Here is an 18,374-nt window from a genome sequence, read left to right as displayed (position 1 = left end):
AAATATGGAAATAAATACTATAATAAATTATTATAAAATTTTTCTTAAGCTTGTCTTTTGAAAAAATTCAATTAAAAATTAAAATAAAAAAATTTCATTATTAAAAAAAATATATATATTTTTTTTTTATTAGCAATCGAATCGTAATCGTAAATGAGCTATAAAATCCATAATCGATTTTAGATATTACATAACACTAAAAATAATCATCGTAATAATAATGTGTGCGTATGTGCATGTGTGAAAAAATTTTAATAAGCAAATTTTTGATTTTAGGAATTTTAAAGATTTTAAGCAAATTTAAAAAAGTAAATCAATTACCGAATCAAAAAAAGAAAAAAAAAACGAAAAATAAATAATTAAGTAAATGCTTCCGAATGCTACATAAATATCATAAATAAAATCTTTAAATCTTTAAATCTTTAAAATCATCTTAGGACTTTCCTTTAACGGTAAGTTATAGCTGATAAAAAAATTTTTTTTTAAAGTTTTAATTTAATACAAGTAATATTAGAGAAACAAAATAAAAGAAAACATCGCAAAAAAATTTAAAGCAACAACCGATCCTAAATCTTTTTATTAAACGAATAGGGTACGTAAGGACGTACAATTTTCATCATTTTTATAAACAAAATTTTTTGCTCGAAATCTCGCAAACCATAATTTAACGGTCTCGCAGGTTACTGCATTTTTATTCGTAGCGAACTTAAACATTTTCATAGGTTTAGGTGCATTTTTTATACCCTACAGCATTTGTGGTACAAGGTATATTAAGTTTGTATGGACGTATATAACGTCCACAAAGCTTGATATTAAAAAAAAGAAAAAATTAAATATCATGCATATATAATACCTAGAATATATTGGTCAATAATTCCCGAAACTAAGAAGAACAAAAGCTGATTTCATTTACTTGCATCGTCTCGCTTTCCTAAGGATGCTCCTGGGTGTGCTATAACACAAATTGCGAGGATCTTCAAAATAGGCTACAGTTTTCGCACGAGTTTTAATATAATTCTTTTTCTTTTTTTGGAGCATACTTTCCAGCTTTGAGTGCGTGCCGCAGTAGCATTTGCTGCTGCTGTATCCATCGACTCGCGCCACGATTTTTTTTTTTTTTTAAGTTGACCAATCACTCGGTAGATGTTTCCTACGTGTGTAACACGGTGCGGCCAGGAAGAAGTGAGCAATGCGAAAGAGATATGCAGCTTATGCCGCCTAATCGTTGTGTGCTTAATCGCTAAGTGTTGTTCCTTCACCGACTAAGCACTTATTGTAGCTACCCCCAATGCATCCCACGCTGAAAACATTTGGAAAAATGTTTTCTATTTCTAAGGTGTCAAAATAGTAAACTCACTGGGTTTTGACATCGTGATTTTGTCAACTATCTCTCGCAGCTTTTTCTTTCTTTCATCGAAAATAATTTTTTCGATTTATCAAAGTTTCCTGGTGTAATCAAATCTTTCCGGCATCCATCGTGTTTATCATTATCGGTAGCTGTGTGAATTCTATGAAAGTCAGCAAATCACTGACAAAATGTTGCCTTCGTCGGACAATAGAGCAATGCGGAATTTAAACAGTATTTTGACCATGGAAAAGGCAATGCTTCACAAAACTGCCAACCGATGCAAAGTTCGAATTTTTCCATTACCTTATAAATAACAAACGTAGCTTCGCGAAAATCATTGCAATGTACAAATAAATGGTCGCGATAATATGAAATTCTCACAAGCGTGTTTAAGGTTGGACGCTTTCTTAAAATAATATCGATTTTTTATTCAAAAGTATACCCATGCGTTAGTCCAACGAATTATTGACCAACGTGTTATCTATACACATATATATAATATATATAATTGCATTTATATTCCACACCGCTTGTGATACAGTGTGAATTAATTTAGTGCGGACGTATATATAGCACCCAGAAGGGTTAAAAATAGGCGCACGTTTTATTACATTTTTTATTTATATTATTTATTATTATTTATTAAGACTTATTCTACACATTCATACGATACCTTATAAAAGCCCGGGCCACCTATTGCCATTTTCAAAATAAAAAGTAAAAAAAATATCAATGTTTCGCCATCTTCGAAACCTTCCGAGACAAATTCCATATATGAAACATCAGCATATGAGAAGAGAACTGTGAATGTCGCATTCATTGAAGATGCCACAAGCTATCGACTCTGCGCAACAATTCCTTTGAAGAATACCAACAGATATCGGCTCTTTCTTCACTCTTCCTCTTTCACATCTAAGTAGAGTCGAACATTAAGTGAATTTAAAGAAAACTTTCATAGGGATCCATAAGGCATATCTAGCGCGATCAGAAGACTTTCCCATTTAAATCGGGACGATTTGTCTAACGCTGTAATTTTTTTTTTTAAATTGCCTGGATCCAAATTTTCGGATTTAATTCGTCTATCGAATCAAAGCAGAATTCGTCTATCGAATCAAAGCAGCATCCCCGAGACGGTTTTTTTAGTTACAAGAGTAACCAAAAGATCGCCACGGGCGTAAGGCTCTTCTGAAACAAAATCAGCAGAATTTCCGTCGAAACTATCTGGAAAAACTAATGCATTGTGAAAAGGTGCGCTATCCTGATGCAAAGATCAAGAGGTATCGATTGTGCTTATAGTTCCACCGAATAACTTCATGCGAACGCAAAACTCTCAAATAATTTTGTTTGTTAACAGCCACTTCTTTTTGAACTTAGTAGAAACAGCGAGCATATCTGATCACTTTCTACCTCTTTTTTTCGAAACGCATTGTAAAGTTATCAGTCGTGCGGAGACCGTTTCACGGCGGAAGAGTTTGCGAATCGTTTAATTTTCAAGATGCTCACTCAAATGCAAACGGTCTTCGGCAAGCAATTTGGCGCAATTCGGCGGTGAAGAAATCAAGTGGTCTATGTCACCTAACGTTTAAATGCCATCCCACCTGCGCAAAAAGAATCTGTTACATACGACCTGTCAAAACGAGTTCTTCTTTGATCGTACGAATATTGATAATTGAAAATGAAATGAGTCCAACTTTATAAATGGGAAACTATTCGAGGTCAAAGCGTGAGAAACGTTCAGAATGAAAAGACGACGAACAATCGATTAAAGGCGTAGGCGTAGTTGACGAACAGACAAGATATTTTATTTCACTTGTATGCGATTAGTTCATATGTTTCTCCGCCAATTTAGCAGAAAATATTTGTGATGAATCCCTCAAGGAATGCTCCCTCTACATGCATAAGCCGGCCAGACAATATGTCAATGTTTAACGTCTGCACCGGGCATAAATCCTTAATCAGGCAAGTTCGCCAGAAGTGTAAGCAAATAATGTAGGTGAATTTGGCGCTCCTAAGCCTTGCAAGACAATGCTGCAGGTGAGCGAGTCTGTTCCAAGCAACGTCCTCCTGAAGGATCTTGGCAAGCACCAATCGGTAGTTCAAGCAATTCGACTACCTCTACCTACCAAAGCAGGGCACTCGTGAACTTACGTGGGCGGTCAACCTGACCCCCGTAGATTCCATAGTTCTTGGCATGTGCAGAATTATCGACATGCGTGTGTCGTTATGTTCATAATTTCATATTTGCGTTTTGGATCTTCCATACTTCCGGAGAAGCCACCCTTACTACAGGAGCAAAAATCAACCCAGCAATGCCAGGCACCCATCACTACGCTGTCGTTAACTTTTTTACAACCTATTGGTATTGTACTATATCTCCTGAGTAGCTGACTACGTTGTAAGCATGTCTACATGCTGACGACCCTCGACACCCTCGAAGGCTCTCCAAGGAAAGGAACCCCGTCACCGGGGAAGAATGATGGTCAGCGAGAAATAAGCGAGGAGAGCGAGTTAAGGTGCGTTCACTGTCATACAGGTGCGAAGGGGAATTCAATTAGGTGCGGCCGCATCCCAATCGCGTGTAAAGGGTATGGTTTGCGGCACTGGAAATTCAATCCGGGCATGCTGACTTAACAGTCGCACTTCTTATCTACTATACAACGCGGCAGGGCAAATAAGAAAATATTGTAGATTGGTATACCAACCAGGTGGTTTTGACCATAGCCCATCAGACTTTGACTTGCGCGGGACGCTAAGCAACAACTTAATTAGGAAATTTTTCTTTCTTTGCAAACGTCGTTTGGATTAACTCCTTATGGATTCTAGGAAATCCAGCTCGTGAACGAACGCCACAAAGTTCCTAGATGGAGTGGAAATTAATCTAGTTCATATTACGGTTTCTGAAGTTATCATATACCGTTGGAAGGTACGTTAAAAGAATAAGCAGGTCTTGCTCGAAAAAATCCGTTCTAATGGCACCATCTATCTAAGGTCTTCTAAATTGGTCATTTGATGTCATTGATGTTCCGCCGAGCTTTTATGGCAAAGGAACATACATCTGCCAAAACATGCTGTAAGCGGTAAAGTCTTTACTCCTTCGGTGCAGATATGGATATCAAATATTTAGAAGCAATATCTTAAAGCGTTTTGATGTAGCTTTTTCTTTTAAAACTCTTTAACGGATGAAACAAATTGATGAGAATGATCGTTTATCCTGCACCAGAATTCATAAGTGATGTACATACGAAGACCTATATGATAATCTACTTGCTAACATTGAAATTTGTGTTAACTGAAGACGATATAAAGGCTGTGTAGGAACTCATTGGAGAGCCAAAGGCCAAAGTTCTCTTTGAAATTGATGGAAAGAAAATTAAATATGTGCAACAAAAATTCATCGCCTTCTTAACGAATTCTTGCTCTTCCAAAAGGTCTATCGGCACGTCGCTCCACGCAAACCGATCGATGATAAGATATTTTACAGAAAAAGCCACTTTTGTAATTGTTGTTCTAGCTGTAGATCACAGTTTAACGATGAACCATTCGATCTATTCACCTGATTTTGAACCTTGCTCTATTTCCGATTACTTGAAAGTAAAGGCTTATTTCGATATGGAGTTCATGCAAAAAGCTTGCACCGATGCAGCATAAACACTGGCACTTACCCTTGTTATCCTTCAACTTTTACACATTTGTGGATATGCAAGCGTGTCAGTGAAGGTTTACTTTTCGAGCTGAAGCAGTCATCAATAAATATTTGATGCCATTAGAATATGCTATTTTGAGAAAAAGTTGTTTTCACACCTTATGTCCACCTCTTGAAATCGCTTATATTTTCCTCCATGAATTTCAGTTCAAGTTTTTTCGACGAACTCGTCAGCTTAGATTCGAGAAACATATTAATCTGTCAATTTATTTTGTTCAAAAAACCAACAAAAACTTTTCGCCTGTTCCTTTTGTTGTTAGATATTTAAATGAGATCATAATATATTCTCAAAAAAGTCCAGCTTTGTGGAAGTCAACGTCTGACAGCTGAATTTCTGCGGCTGTGCTTAGTAGACTTAAGTCTCATCGACAGCTATCCTATTCCTCCGACCTCAAACTTAAACTTGAAGTAACTGTTAATATACAAGGCATAACAACTGTAAATATAAAAAATTTGAGATCATTAGGTATGCGTTCATGTGTGTAGTGTGTGTGTGTTAGTTAAACAATAAAACATTTCATATACCAGCCCCAGGATACTGGCGGAGCTGCTAAGAGACAAGTGAATTTTTAGGGACATGATTTTGCCTCAGACACCAATAAGTGCAAGCCAAAAGACCGTTATTGTTCAAGTGTCTAAAGATGTGGGACAATTGCAGTATATTTTAATGGCTCTCTCTCAGGTTCGTGCAACGATTTTCCTTAAAAACCTTTCGTTTAATAAAATATTTCTTTTTTCATATATCAAGGCCCGTTATAATCCCTTGGAAATATGTGATTTTCTTTTGGAAAATTGCATTATGCCAATGGTAGTGAAAGCAGTTTCAATTGAATTATTGAATGATTGAATGAAGAATGCTCACAACTTAATGTTTCATATTCTCTTAAAGAGTTAATGAAAAGTTTAAAGCCGTCTTATAAGGAAGTATTTGCTAATATAGCAAATCTGTTGCTCGATTGTTTGAAAATAATAAATGTTAATGTATTTGCTGGACAACATGTTTTTACGATTATTGGTGGCCAAATCAAGGATCACCTCTTAAACCTAACTGCTGATGAATGTTTAATGGATTCTGTACCGGCGACTATGGATGAATAAATCGACAGTAGTGCAGGATATATTATTAAGATTTGAGCAAACATTGGTCGATAATTTCTTTATTCATCCCGAAATAGATTGTACACTAAGTAATTTTACAAAAAAATTCCAGCAATTATTACGTAATAGATTCAACAAGAAAGTGTTAGAAACTGCCAGAGAAATAATGCATAAGGTTTTACAAGACATGACCATCGTAGCACCGTCTTACGTATCATAATCAAATTGAACATATCTAAGCGTTTTTCAGCCCTTGAACATCTATCCAGCAACGCCTGAGGTGGCTTTGTGCAGTAAGACAACGCTCTTTGTGAGCCTAAAAAGAAGCGTACACGACAGCGACTATAAAAAGTAATCGAGAATTTATTTGCATACAAATGCAGGATTCACTTGGAATCAACCCATTTATGGTGCCCAAGCATCTAGACTATCCAATTTATTGATTTATATAATATATGTATGTGAATATGTGCGTAAATTCATCTATTGTTTTATAAGTGTTTGAAATGTCTATTGCGTTATATCATGAGGTATATAATGAGAATTATACACGCAAATAATTAATTTTGGAAAAAATTTTATGCATACATTTCGCTATACATTCCCAGTGTACATACGATGTCTATTTCGTTACACTTACACATGTTTATATATTGTTTTTCATTGTGAACGTCAATACGAGCGCAAATGTTGATATCAATTCAATATAAAGAATTCAGAGTGTTTTCAAGTAATCCCCATACATTCGCTTGTACGAGGGTAATACGATAAGTTTCAGAGAAAGCAATTTTTCATTTATTACAGCACTTATGAGGACATATATATATATGCGCGGATATATGCAACACCGAGATCGACTTGAGATATCCACCGAAAGCATGCTATTGCTTGGTGTAGGGTTTCTTGAAACGAAAATCTGATGTATTTTTCTTATAAATTTTTGGTGTAGTTTTTCTCGGCATCATTTAGGTGTCGGCTGGCATACGCGATCACGCGTTCTTCTCTGTCAATCTGTTGCGTCAGGACGGCTCCTAGCCCGGTATCGCTGACGTCCGCCTGTAAGGTGAACTGCTTCGTAAAGTCCGAACAGACCAAAATGAGGCTCTGAGTTAGCTTGGCTTTTAGAATCCCGAACGCCGTTTGCTGATCTTCGATTCAGCGCCAATTTTTCCCCTTCTTCAGCAATGCGGTGAGCGGCTTCGAGAGGGCTTCGAATTCCGGTACAAATCGGCGGTAGCACGAAGCCATGCCAAGGGACCTTTTGATGTCGCGGGTACTCGTGGGTATCGGCATCTGGCTGCAGTTTTCGCGGGTTTTGTTTGAATTCCCTGCTCGGTAATTACGTGGCCCAGGTATTTCAGCTTCCTCTTAATAAACTCGCGCTTCTCCACGTTGATTCCCAGCTAGGTGCTCCCTCAGCGTCTTTCCAATAACAATGATGTCATCTAAATACGCAAAGACGTGTGGCTTCATATGAGGGTCAAATGAACTCCTGCGTTGCGTTAGAATGGTTGTGCCTAAGAAGTTCCAAAATTTAAGAACTTTCTATGTCATTTTTTATGTCACAATTATGGCTTAATTTTCATGATAACATATTAAAGTTTAGAGGGTAGGATCCAAAAAATAGGCCGAGATGGTCCAAATTTGGTGAAGTTAATTTTTTTATGTTAAATTACTATTAAGATATAATTTTCATCATGAAGCCTTGAAAATTTTACCTTTTTGTTGTGCGAACTTCAATTTTCATTATACGAGATGAGGTTCATTAGATTGCCACTGGTTGAGAAATTTTGAAAATTGCAACTTTTCAAAAATAAAGCATTACATGGGAAGTGCACCGATCCGAACCATTTTCAATTGGGTATGTCCTTGGGTCAAAACACATAACAGTACCAAATTTCGTCAAAATATCTCAAACCTGTAGCTTAAACACGATTTTAGATGCACAGACATCAGATGGACAGATGGACAGATAGGCTTAGATCACTTCAAATTATAATTTTGAATCGATCGGTGTAACAAAAAATGGCTCTATCTCAAACCCTTTTACATACGTTCACACGAACCTAATATACCCTGTACCACAAGTAGCGTAGGGTATTGAAAAAAATGTGATTAGAGTCGTTGTTAAAGGTCAACAAGACATCAACGAATCGATCATTGTAGTTGATTTTTGGCAGGTGTTGCAATTTTAACAAATCCGTGAACAGACTCGTTAATCATCCGAGTAGATGAAGAACATAGTTCATCATTACTTTAACAATTATGCAGACAGACATATAAGGATAAATCGCTTTCAATATTTATAACGACCACGAATGCACATTTTTCATGGAGTCTCCGGCATATATAAGGATATGTAGGCGAAAAATTAAATCGAGTGTTCGTCACTGGACTTTTTTGAAGTCAACTATTTAATCATTAAGAAAATTGTGCAAAACGTGAAATAAACTATAGTCAGTCGGGGCAAGATAGAGGCTGCACCGTGAATGCATGAAAATATTTTTCTTCTCCAATCTTTAAAGACGAGATTGGATCTAGGAGTGTTCCATTACACCTGATATGTCGTAATGGATAAAGACTCGTTTCATATTAATCCCGAGCTTTAATGTCATTAGTTTTTAAGAGTAAAGGGTTGATTTAATCGCCTACCTAAGCAGAAGCCATTCGGAATGCATTTCGATTCCACTAGACCCGGAGCCAATAAGGATTTTGTCAATTTTTTGCACAGCTTTCCCGATCTTGAGAAGTTTTCGCACATTATTATCGCATGCAATCCACTCTTCTTCTGCGATTCGTAGATGGATACTCGATGTAATCAATTTTTCACTAGAAATTCAAGCGGTATCTGAATATGACCTTTGTTTTAAAGCCAAAGCTTTTAATAAAGGATTCAAAATTGTTTCCTGATCAATTTTTAATTCCGCACCAATGTCATAAGATGAACTGTCAATGTACATCTTTTTAGAGAAATTCATCGATGTATGTGTTTTGTAATCATGGATCAACCGAACACAATTCATTATCTTTCCTGGTGCAGCAAACAATTTGTTTTCTGCTCATTTTGAGAAAGCGTCCCCACTAGTGTTTTCACCAGCTTTTGAAGTACTGCCGGCCACGGGCCGAGTGATGTTATAAAATGAAGCGAATTTTTCCAGAATTTTAACACTTCTTTAGAGGATAGTTTTCATTTTTCTTTCTTAACAGGTAAAAACACCATAATGGGGCATGATCCGCCCTATATCACTCTGCAATTATTCATGTAACGACTTCTCAAAGTAAGGCTTTATATGGGGAGCGGTCGAAAATGTCGACCGATCCGAATCATTGTCAACAGCATTCGTCCTTCAGCCAAAACATGTCAGTATACGAAACTTCATCAATATATCTCAAAAATTGCGAGATGTACGTACGTTAAAAACGAGAGGGACGTACAAAATTAGATGGGACTATTACAAATTCTTCTGGTTATTGCATACATCCGCGCAAACCTAATATACTTTTATATCACGATCGGTGTAGGGCATAATTATCAATGGATTGTTACCTTTTGCAAAAGCTATAGCCTTACTTAATAGGTGCAGTACCATCTACTGGTGAAAAAGGCCCACATAATATTTGTATTGCGATGCAAAGAGATCATATTACCACAGAAGAAGACAGACATTGATGAATTTGTTCGCTATTCAATCAAAAGTCAAACGATCATCTATATATGCCATCGTATAAACTTATAGAGTGACTTGTTATTTTCTCGATAATTATAGTTTTCTAAAAAGATATAATCAGTGAGCAATTATTCGTAATAGTATAGCTGTGCTATGAAAACCGAAATCATAACTGATTGGAGGGATTAAAAGGAAGCAATATAAGGCGTTGTGTTGATAACATTTTCCTCTCTCATGAAATAAAATTTTCGATAAAAGTTCTAATTAATCTTCTTCTTTAACATTAAATTTTTCTAAAGTTTATGCACATTTCGAATAACGCTTACAAAGCTTTATCTACTAAAAATACCCGACCTTGTCTGATGACGTATTTTTCATATTTCACTATAAGAGGACAAAACGTAACATCGACTCAATGAGAGGGAAACACATCAGTTTTGTTTTTCCTTTTTTTCCTCGTTCTTTTTTTTTTTTTTTTTTATTATTTTTTGCGGTATTCAGCAGAAGTGCACACACACAGCGCAAACTACTTATGTTAAGTGGTTTTAATTGTAAATTAAGTCGCTATTGTAATAAAAAAAAAAAAAAATTATTAGAAGAAGACAAATAAAAAGTAAAGCTTTTCTCTAGAGAAAGACAGAGAGAGAGAGAGAGAGAATACGAGGAAGAGAGATAGATAAAGTGAAAGGAAATAAAGACAGTTATAGAGCAAAATCTAAGAGCATCATACACACGTGCATTTAAATAAACTAAACCAAAATATTTGGTTTTCTGGGTTATTTATAGGAGCGTATGTGTCACTGTTTACATCATATATACATATATATATATATATACATATATATTATTCCTTAGAGAAAAAACCAAAACAAAAATCATCCTAGGAGACGCCAAGGTAATTACATATCATATATATAACAATGACAAATATATTCATGCACGCATATATACGTAAGTGTTTTCCTGCAATCTTTACAACAGGTTGAAAGAGATCGAGCGGGAAAAGTCAATGCCAAAGACAACGGATTTGATTTCTACTACTGTTGATATTGAACTAGTAGTAATGCCTTATATTTAAAATGGAAAAAAAAAGAAAAAAAACAGAAAACCTTCCATTCTCTAACTAAGGTTATTATTGAATTTACTACTTTGTTGCTTGGTTTGTTTTTATATAGGTATCCCGGGCGTATGAAAGATACTAAAAATTTAATAAATAACTTATACGCGCGCATGCAAAAGCATTAGTAAATGATGCAAATCATGTAAAAATTTGAACAATCAGTTTAAAGGTTTTTTTTTATACCCATTACCAGAGGGGAGAATGGTATATTCACTATTCAAGGCATTTGAAACGTCCAGAAGGAAGCTTCAGAGACATCACAAAATATATATATATATATATATTCACGATCAGCATTTAATTCTGAACCGATTTAAGCATACTTGTCTGCCTATCTCTCCGTCTGTCCGTCTTAGTATCTGTCCATCTATTCGTCTGTCCATGGCCGCGAAAATGAATCTATCGACTTCAAATTTGCAAAAACTTTTTAGGTCCGTTAATATTGAAAATGGGCACAATCTAGTCTATCAAAATTTGGGTTTTTTTCAATACCTCTATAAACCACAAAAACAACCATCAAACTTCCAGCAAAGTATACAAATGCTTTGCCAATTTCAAAATCGAAATGCACCTGAACAAATTTGTTTGCTCGGCCGTGCATCGGTCCGCTTACCCAAATGTCTAATGTGTATGGTAAACATTCTCTCGCTCGCAAAAATAAAGATGTCGCCCACAAATTTACAAAAGAATTTGAAAATCTTCCATACCGGTAAAAAGCCATGCCCACAACACTCGTATGCCTATGCGACAAGCACTGTGAACAACCTTTGCTTCTCGTGTTTTTTGCTTGTTACTCATAAAATACAACACACACCGAGTGTTCATCCGTCCAACTGTCCCTCTGTCCAACTATCTATGTAAACTAGGTAGACTTTCTCCTTGCCACAAAAATAAAGATATCCCTTACAAATTTGCAAACAAATTTTAAAATGACCCAAATGGATATAAAAGACGCCTACAGCACCCACAGGCGTCTGCAACAAACAGGTGAATACCTTCACTTTCCGTGTTTACTACTTGTTCTCATCAAGTACAACACATACACACCATACAAATTTACACTTTTATTCTGCAAAAAAGACAAAAATCTATCACGCCCATCCGATATTATAGAGTACAAAAAAGTAGTCGTTTTCCTTTATTTTTAGTCTCTTTTTTTTTAAGATGACGATGATGGGTGTAAAATATTCTCTCATGACCGAATATAATTTTCTTACATGTTTTTATATTTTCTAGCAATGGATTCGAAAATTGTTTTATTTGCTATACTCTCGATAAATTTACAACAATTCACACAAGGCGAATTTCAGTAAGTATTTCTCATTAAAAACACACAACTACAAAGACATCGAGTAACAAATAAAATTTAATGACTTTTTTTATTTATTTATTTTTTATTTTATTTTTTTTTTCTAATTTAGGCAAAGTCTAGCCATAACCGATATATTACCTGAAGATATAAAACGATATGATAAGATGAGACCGCCGAAAAAGGAAGGAGCACCTACTATTGTTTATTTTCACGTCACAGTCATGGGTTTAGATTCAATTGATGAAAATTCAATGACTTACGTTGCCGATATATTTTTCGCTCAGACATGGAAGGATCATCGATTACGTTTACCTGAGAATATGACAACTGAATATCGTTTACTTGAAGTTGATTGGTTAAAAAATGTCTGGCGTCCAGATTCGTTTTTCAAAAATGCTAAATCAGTTACATTTCAAACCATGACTATACCCAATCATTATATGTGGCTTTACAAGGACAAAACTATATTGTATATGGTGAAGTTGACATTGAAGCTATCGTGCATTATGAACTTTGCAATTTATCCCCACGACACGCAAGAGTGTAAACTGCAAATGGAAAGTTGTAAGTTTTCAAAATCGAATATGATCATCTTTTACGATATCTTGAACTACTTTCTCTTTCCCCCATTTTTGTTTCTAGTATCTCACACTACGGACGATATGATATTTCAATGGGATCCAACGACACCGTTAGTGGTCGATGAAAATATTGAATTGCCGCAGGTTGCACTGATACGCAATGAGACCGCCGATTGCACCCAAGTCTATTCAACCGGAAATTTTACTTGTCTAGAAGTTGTCTTCACTCTAAAGAGACGCCTGGTATACTATGTTTTCAATACTTATATACCGACATGCATGATTGTTATAATGTCGTGGGTTTCGTTTTGGATAAAACCCGAAGCGGCACCAGCCCGTGTTACACTCGGTGTTACATCATTGCTTACTTTATCGACGCAACATGCGAAATCGCAATCATCTCTCCCCCCTGTATCTTACCTAAAAGCGGTCGATGCATTCATGTCTGTCTGCACGGTGTTTGTGTTCATGGCTTTAATGGAATATTGCTTAATCAATATTGTCTTGAGTGATACACCGATACCAAAGCCCATTGCACCCCCGCCTAAACCGGCCGCAGAACCAGCTAAAAAAGAACCAGATCCCAAACCGGAGCCAGCTCCGAAGCCAATCGCAGATGATAAAATTGAAAAATTATTCGATGAGATGGTCAAAAATAAAAGGGTAAGACGGTTTAAAAAATGAATCAGTTAGCTATATGCACTTAAGGGACAAATCTATGACTGTACATGAATACGCAGGAAAAATCGAGCTCATTTCTGAAGCAATATTTACTGATATAGTTATTAAGAAAACATCTCAAAGCATTTAACTTGCTAAACACGGAGACTTACTCCGATCGCGGCAGAGTCGTCAAAAGCCGGACCGTAGCAGGACCGTAAAGATCACAATCAATGCAATGGCAAAATATATATCAAGCATTATTTCGCTAGCAGCGCAAACGAAATTTCGCAAAAATTTATCGACCTTTTTTCGCTTGCATCGTGAACAAAATATCGCAAAAAATATATCGGGCATTCTTTCGCTAGCAGCGCGATAGACATATAGTAAAATATTTACCAAACGTTTTTTCGCTTGCAACGTGAACGAAAAATCGCAAAATGTGTATTCAGCGGTTTTTGCTAACATGGCGAAAGAAATTTATCAATCATTTTTTCATTCTCAGCGCGAGAGAGATATCAAAATTCTTATCAAACATTTTTTCGCTTGCTGCGTAAGCGAGATATCGCGAAAATTTATCAAGCATTCTCCGCTGGCAACCTGAATGAAATATAGCAAAAAATGCTCCAAGCATTTTTTCGCGCGAACGAAATGGCGCAAAAAATTCATGAATCAATTTTTCGCTAGCAGCGCGATCGACATGTAGTAAAATATTTATCAAACAATTTTTCGCTTGCAGCGTAAACGAAATATCGCAAAAATTTATTAAGCATTTCTCGCTAGTAGCGTGAACGAGATATTGGAAAAAAAGTATCTAGCATCTTTTCGCTAGCATCGCGAACAACATATAGTAAAATTTTTGTCAAGAATTTTTTTGTTTCCAAGTCTTACCGCATTCACCATGCACTTTTAGCTTTTCGAGAAGGAGACGACAAACTGCTTGAAAAATATATGTTCTCGTTTTCCATAAAGAGAAATTTAAACAAAATTCGTACCTATAATGCATAGGGGTTCTATGAAATTAACATATAACGTTTCGGAACTATCCACCTAAGTTTCTAGTTTAGCTTAACGTAAAAGCTCAGTGAATCTTGCTGTGGCTTACTTCTGTCCTGCCTACTCGCTTAGCTACAATCTCTGCATGCCACGCCTATAAAAATTGTATAAAACTATTCAGGAGACGTACAAGGGGGGATGAATGCATATTTTTGATACATTTATATAAAAAAGAATATATATTACATTTCAACCAAACCATTTGTTTGAATATATATGGAAAGAGAATATTCTTTTTTTTTTGAAAATAGGATAAAATCGAATGCCACGCCTATAAAAATTGTATAAAACTATTCAGGAGACGTACAAGGGGGGATGAATGCATGTTTGATCGAAGGGAAAGCCTTCTTCGAATCATCATAAAATAACACGTGCGAATTTTTTGTGTTTTGTTTGTTTGTTTATTTTGTGAACGTACCAACGATTTAATCAAATCTGCGTCTGCTACCGGTTATAGTTTCCAATTATTCGCTCAAGATTTCTATTCGAATTTTTTTTTAATATAAAGAGAGTTCAGTTTAACATATCATATATATCCGTAATTTATTTTTAATTAGAAATTTAATTACAAATTTTTCTCTTTATATGCATCTTTTTGACTTAAGGTAATGCATACTACACGACGAGTGATTAAACCTCCATTAGACGCTGACGGTCCTTGGATACCGCGACAAGAATCTCGTATTATTTTGAATCCTACTATCGCCCCGGCACCACCACCCCAACGTGTACCACCCGTTCCACCAGCACCCGAACCTGAAAAACCGAAATTAACGCCACAACAACAACGTCTTAAACGAGCCATTTATATTGATCGTACGTCACGTGTACTTTTCCCGGCTCTCTTTGCCACGCTGAACGGAATTTATTGGGCTGTATTTTATGAATATTTGTAAAGCCGATATCAACAACAAAACTTGTGCTGAATAACATTTCAAAGATTACTAAAAATGTAAATACGACAACGCATGTCGCAATTTGTTGATATATTACATTTTAATAGTTAATAAAATAAAAAACAAAAAATGTACAAAGCTCTATTACTACCATACTAATACAACGAGTACTTTTACGATCGGAAAATTATATAATATTATGATAGATAATAATATATGAAATAATAGAAAAATACTACAGATACTAAGATAAATACTTACAATAACTATTTATGATATTTTATTGTTAAAACTCATTTTGCTTATCGCAAAAGCAAATTGTACAGTCATTAAAAATAAATGAATAAAACAGACATCAAAATGGAGAACATTTATATTAAGAATAATTTCACTTTTAGAATTGAAATGCATGTGTAGTTGTGAGTTGCAAACCTATGTGAAGTATGTAAGAATTTAACGAAAAATTATTTAATTGAATGTATAATAAATTTTAACAAAAAAAAAAAAAAACGTTTATTTATTTATATATCTTCGGATGAATTTATTATACCTTTATAAACTGTTTTCCTTTTTATTTACATTTGAATCTAATTCCCAACAATGAGAGAAAACTTTTCTTTACCCTTTGAAAGGTAATCATATTGCCTCAATTGCTTTTTGTTGTTTTATTAAATATATTTTTTAGCTTTGTTTTTAGTACGACTGGCAATGCTATCATACGTAACCTTTCTTTCCTTCAAAATTTCTTGTACGGTGTACACGTGTTTTCCGATATGGCACCCGTAGAAAAAGTTAAAGCAGCCCAAAAAACGGGCAAAAAAAATAAAAAACATCCATTAAATACTTACCTCCGTGGAGGAATTTTACGTTACTCCAAAAGCCAGGTGAACCAATACGAAAATTTATTTAGAAAATTGCTTAAGAAAAAAAAAACAACGCTTAATATTAATGTGTGCGTGGATATGTGTGTGGTTCATGTAATTTAACGCCTAAGGAAAACAAATATGGCTGGCATGCTTATAAGAATTGTTATTAAATGAATGTTCCATTTATTTTTCAGATGTATAAACGTCGAGCCTTATATCGTTTGAAGGGTACTAAGCGTCCGGTTTTCAAAAAAGCGAAAATTCCTATTAAAAAAGTTAAAAAAATTGGAGGAGCTAAGAACGGTTCAGAACGTATTGTTTATAAGAAGAAACCAAAAGCCAATTATCCAACTAAAAGATTTGTTAAGAAACGTCCGGCCAAGCATTTCTTTAGCCAACATAAGCGTAATATACGACGTAATTTAAAACCTGGCACTGTACTCATCTTATTAGCTGGTCGTCATCAGGGCAAACGTGTTGTTCTACTCAAGTCTTTGGCCTCCGGTCTATTACTAGTAACCGGCCCGTTTGCGGTTAACTCGTGCCCGTTGCGTAGAGTTTCTCAACGATATGTTATCGGAACATCTACTCAAGTAAATTTGGGTGATTATAAAGTGCCGGCTCATTTAGATGATGCCTATTTCCGTCGTTTAAAGATCAAAAAAGAAAAGAAGACTGGTGAAGGTGACATATTCGCGATTAAAAAAGAGCGATTCATGCCAAATGAGCGTAAGAAAGATCAGAAAGAGGTAGATGCTGCTATTATTAAAGCCATTAAATCCCACCCTGAAGCGAAATTCTTAATCAAATATTTAAAGAATATGTTTGCCTTGCACTCTTCACAATATCCGCATCGTATGATATTCTAAATTCAAAACGAATTGTGGAAATTTTTCTTAATTGTGTATAAAAAAAAAGTGAAATAAAAGTGAATGAAAATCTATTTTAAAAAAATACTTTCCTTTTCGCTAAAAGAAATTGTAATTAGCTCGTCATAGATACTAAAGCAAAAACGCTTTATCTGCACAGTTGCAAGGAATGCAAAAAATAAAAAATATATTTTTCCAATTAAGTACATAAGATTTATTAGAGATATAAAAAACAAAAACAAAGAGTATACAAGCAATTATATGGGCTATTACATGACTATGGTTGCCAATTTTGAGTTCAGCCTATTTCTGCTGCTGGATTTTCCAACTTTTCAACAAAACTTCCATATCAATCAATCTCATCTTAAGGATTATTTTACTAAGGACAAAGCCTTTGGAGAATGAATTTGTATTTCTGAAGAAGTTCTTAGGCAGTTTGTAAGCATCACTTTAGTATTGTTCTCCGCTATAGTATTCTTTTTATATCTTATATATATATGTCAAATGATTAGTGTCTTATATGAGTTGCTTTATATGAGATAAACGAGCGTTCAAAGAACTAAATTAATTCAGGATCTTATGCAGATTTGAAATGGTTAGGGAAGTTATCTGATATTTATTTCTGAGAGTTGTAAGACGTAATTGCATATAAGCCATCCTTTTATCCCAATTTTTCCAACTGTTAGCGATTCGACTACAGATAACTGAAATTCGGACGGATATGGTTAATATACTCGAAATTCCAATATGGACAGGATAATATATGTATATATGTTTATTCTTATATATTACCATATGTCGAAATTCCAAATGTTACAAGTGGATAGACGGATCAGCGAGAAGAATATAATATAATTAAATCGATAAATAATCTTATGACTATCACAAACAAGTGTACTTTCTTTCTTTAACCTCTGATGAATACTCCTTGGGAAAACTCAGTGCATAATTTGCTAATGTGACATGGGATTTTAAATTAAATGTATATTTAGCCTCACATATGCCCGCAGTGCATTATGACCCTATCCATTCCTCTCATTAACATCGTAATTATATATTATAATTATTTGAAAATTAAAGAAAAAAAAATCATTTACTTTAATCTTACAAAGAGAAAAAGGTACAAAAAATCACAATAATGTTAAAAAAATTTAAAAAAAAAAAAACATGAATAAATTCAGCAAAAGCAACAACGAA

At 34.9% G+C, this 18,374-nt stretch overlaps 2 protein-coding genes across 3 annotated transcripts; both read left to right on the top strand.

Moving 5' to 3' along the window:
• The first annotated feature begins 361 nt into the window (after positions 1-361).
• Positions 362-15,680, top strand: LOC119640065 (glycine receptor subunit alpha-4). Of its 2 annotated transcripts, XM_038037843.1 has the most exons (5): positions 362-452; positions 12,174-12,246; positions 12,359-12,813; positions 12,892-13,493; positions 15,152-15,680. In XM_038037843.1, exons 2-5 carry the CDS (start codon positions 12,176-12,178, stop codon positions 15,440-15,442), a joined length of 1,419 nt encoding a protein of 472 aa, XP_037893771.1. In that variant the 5' UTR covers positions 362-452; positions 12,174-12,175; the 3' UTR covers positions 15,443-15,680. The 2 variants fall into 2 exon arrangements, with proteins under 2 accessions (XP_037893771.1, XP_037893770.1); XM_038037842.1 differs by lacking the exon at positions 362-452 and having other exon boundaries at positions 12,155-12,246.
• A 467-nt stretch (positions 15,681-16,147) lies between these two features.
• LOC119639904 (60S ribosomal protein L6) lies at positions 16,148-17,250 on the top strand. Its single transcript, XM_038037611.1, has 2 exons — positions 16,148-16,326; positions 16,503-17,250. The coding sequence occupies exons 1-2, from the start codon at positions 16,216-16,218 to the stop codon at positions 17,175-17,177; spliced, it is 786 nt and encodes a 261-aa protein (XP_037893539.1). The 5' UTR covers positions 16,148-16,215; the 3' UTR covers positions 17,178-17,250.
• Positions 17,251-18,374: the final 1,124 nt, after the last annotated feature.

This window comes from Glossina fuscipes, unplaced genomic scaffold (assembly GCF_014805625.2).
Source record: "Glossina fuscipes isolate IAEA_lab_2018 unplaced genomic scaffold, Yale_Gfus_2 114, whole genome shotgun sequence".
NCBI classification, from domain to species: Eukaryota; Metazoa; Arthropoda; class Insecta; order Diptera; family Glossinidae; genus Glossina; species Glossina fuscipes.
The sequence above is the reverse complement of the archived record's forward strand: the minus strand, read 5'-3'. Positions and strand labels throughout refer to the sequence as shown.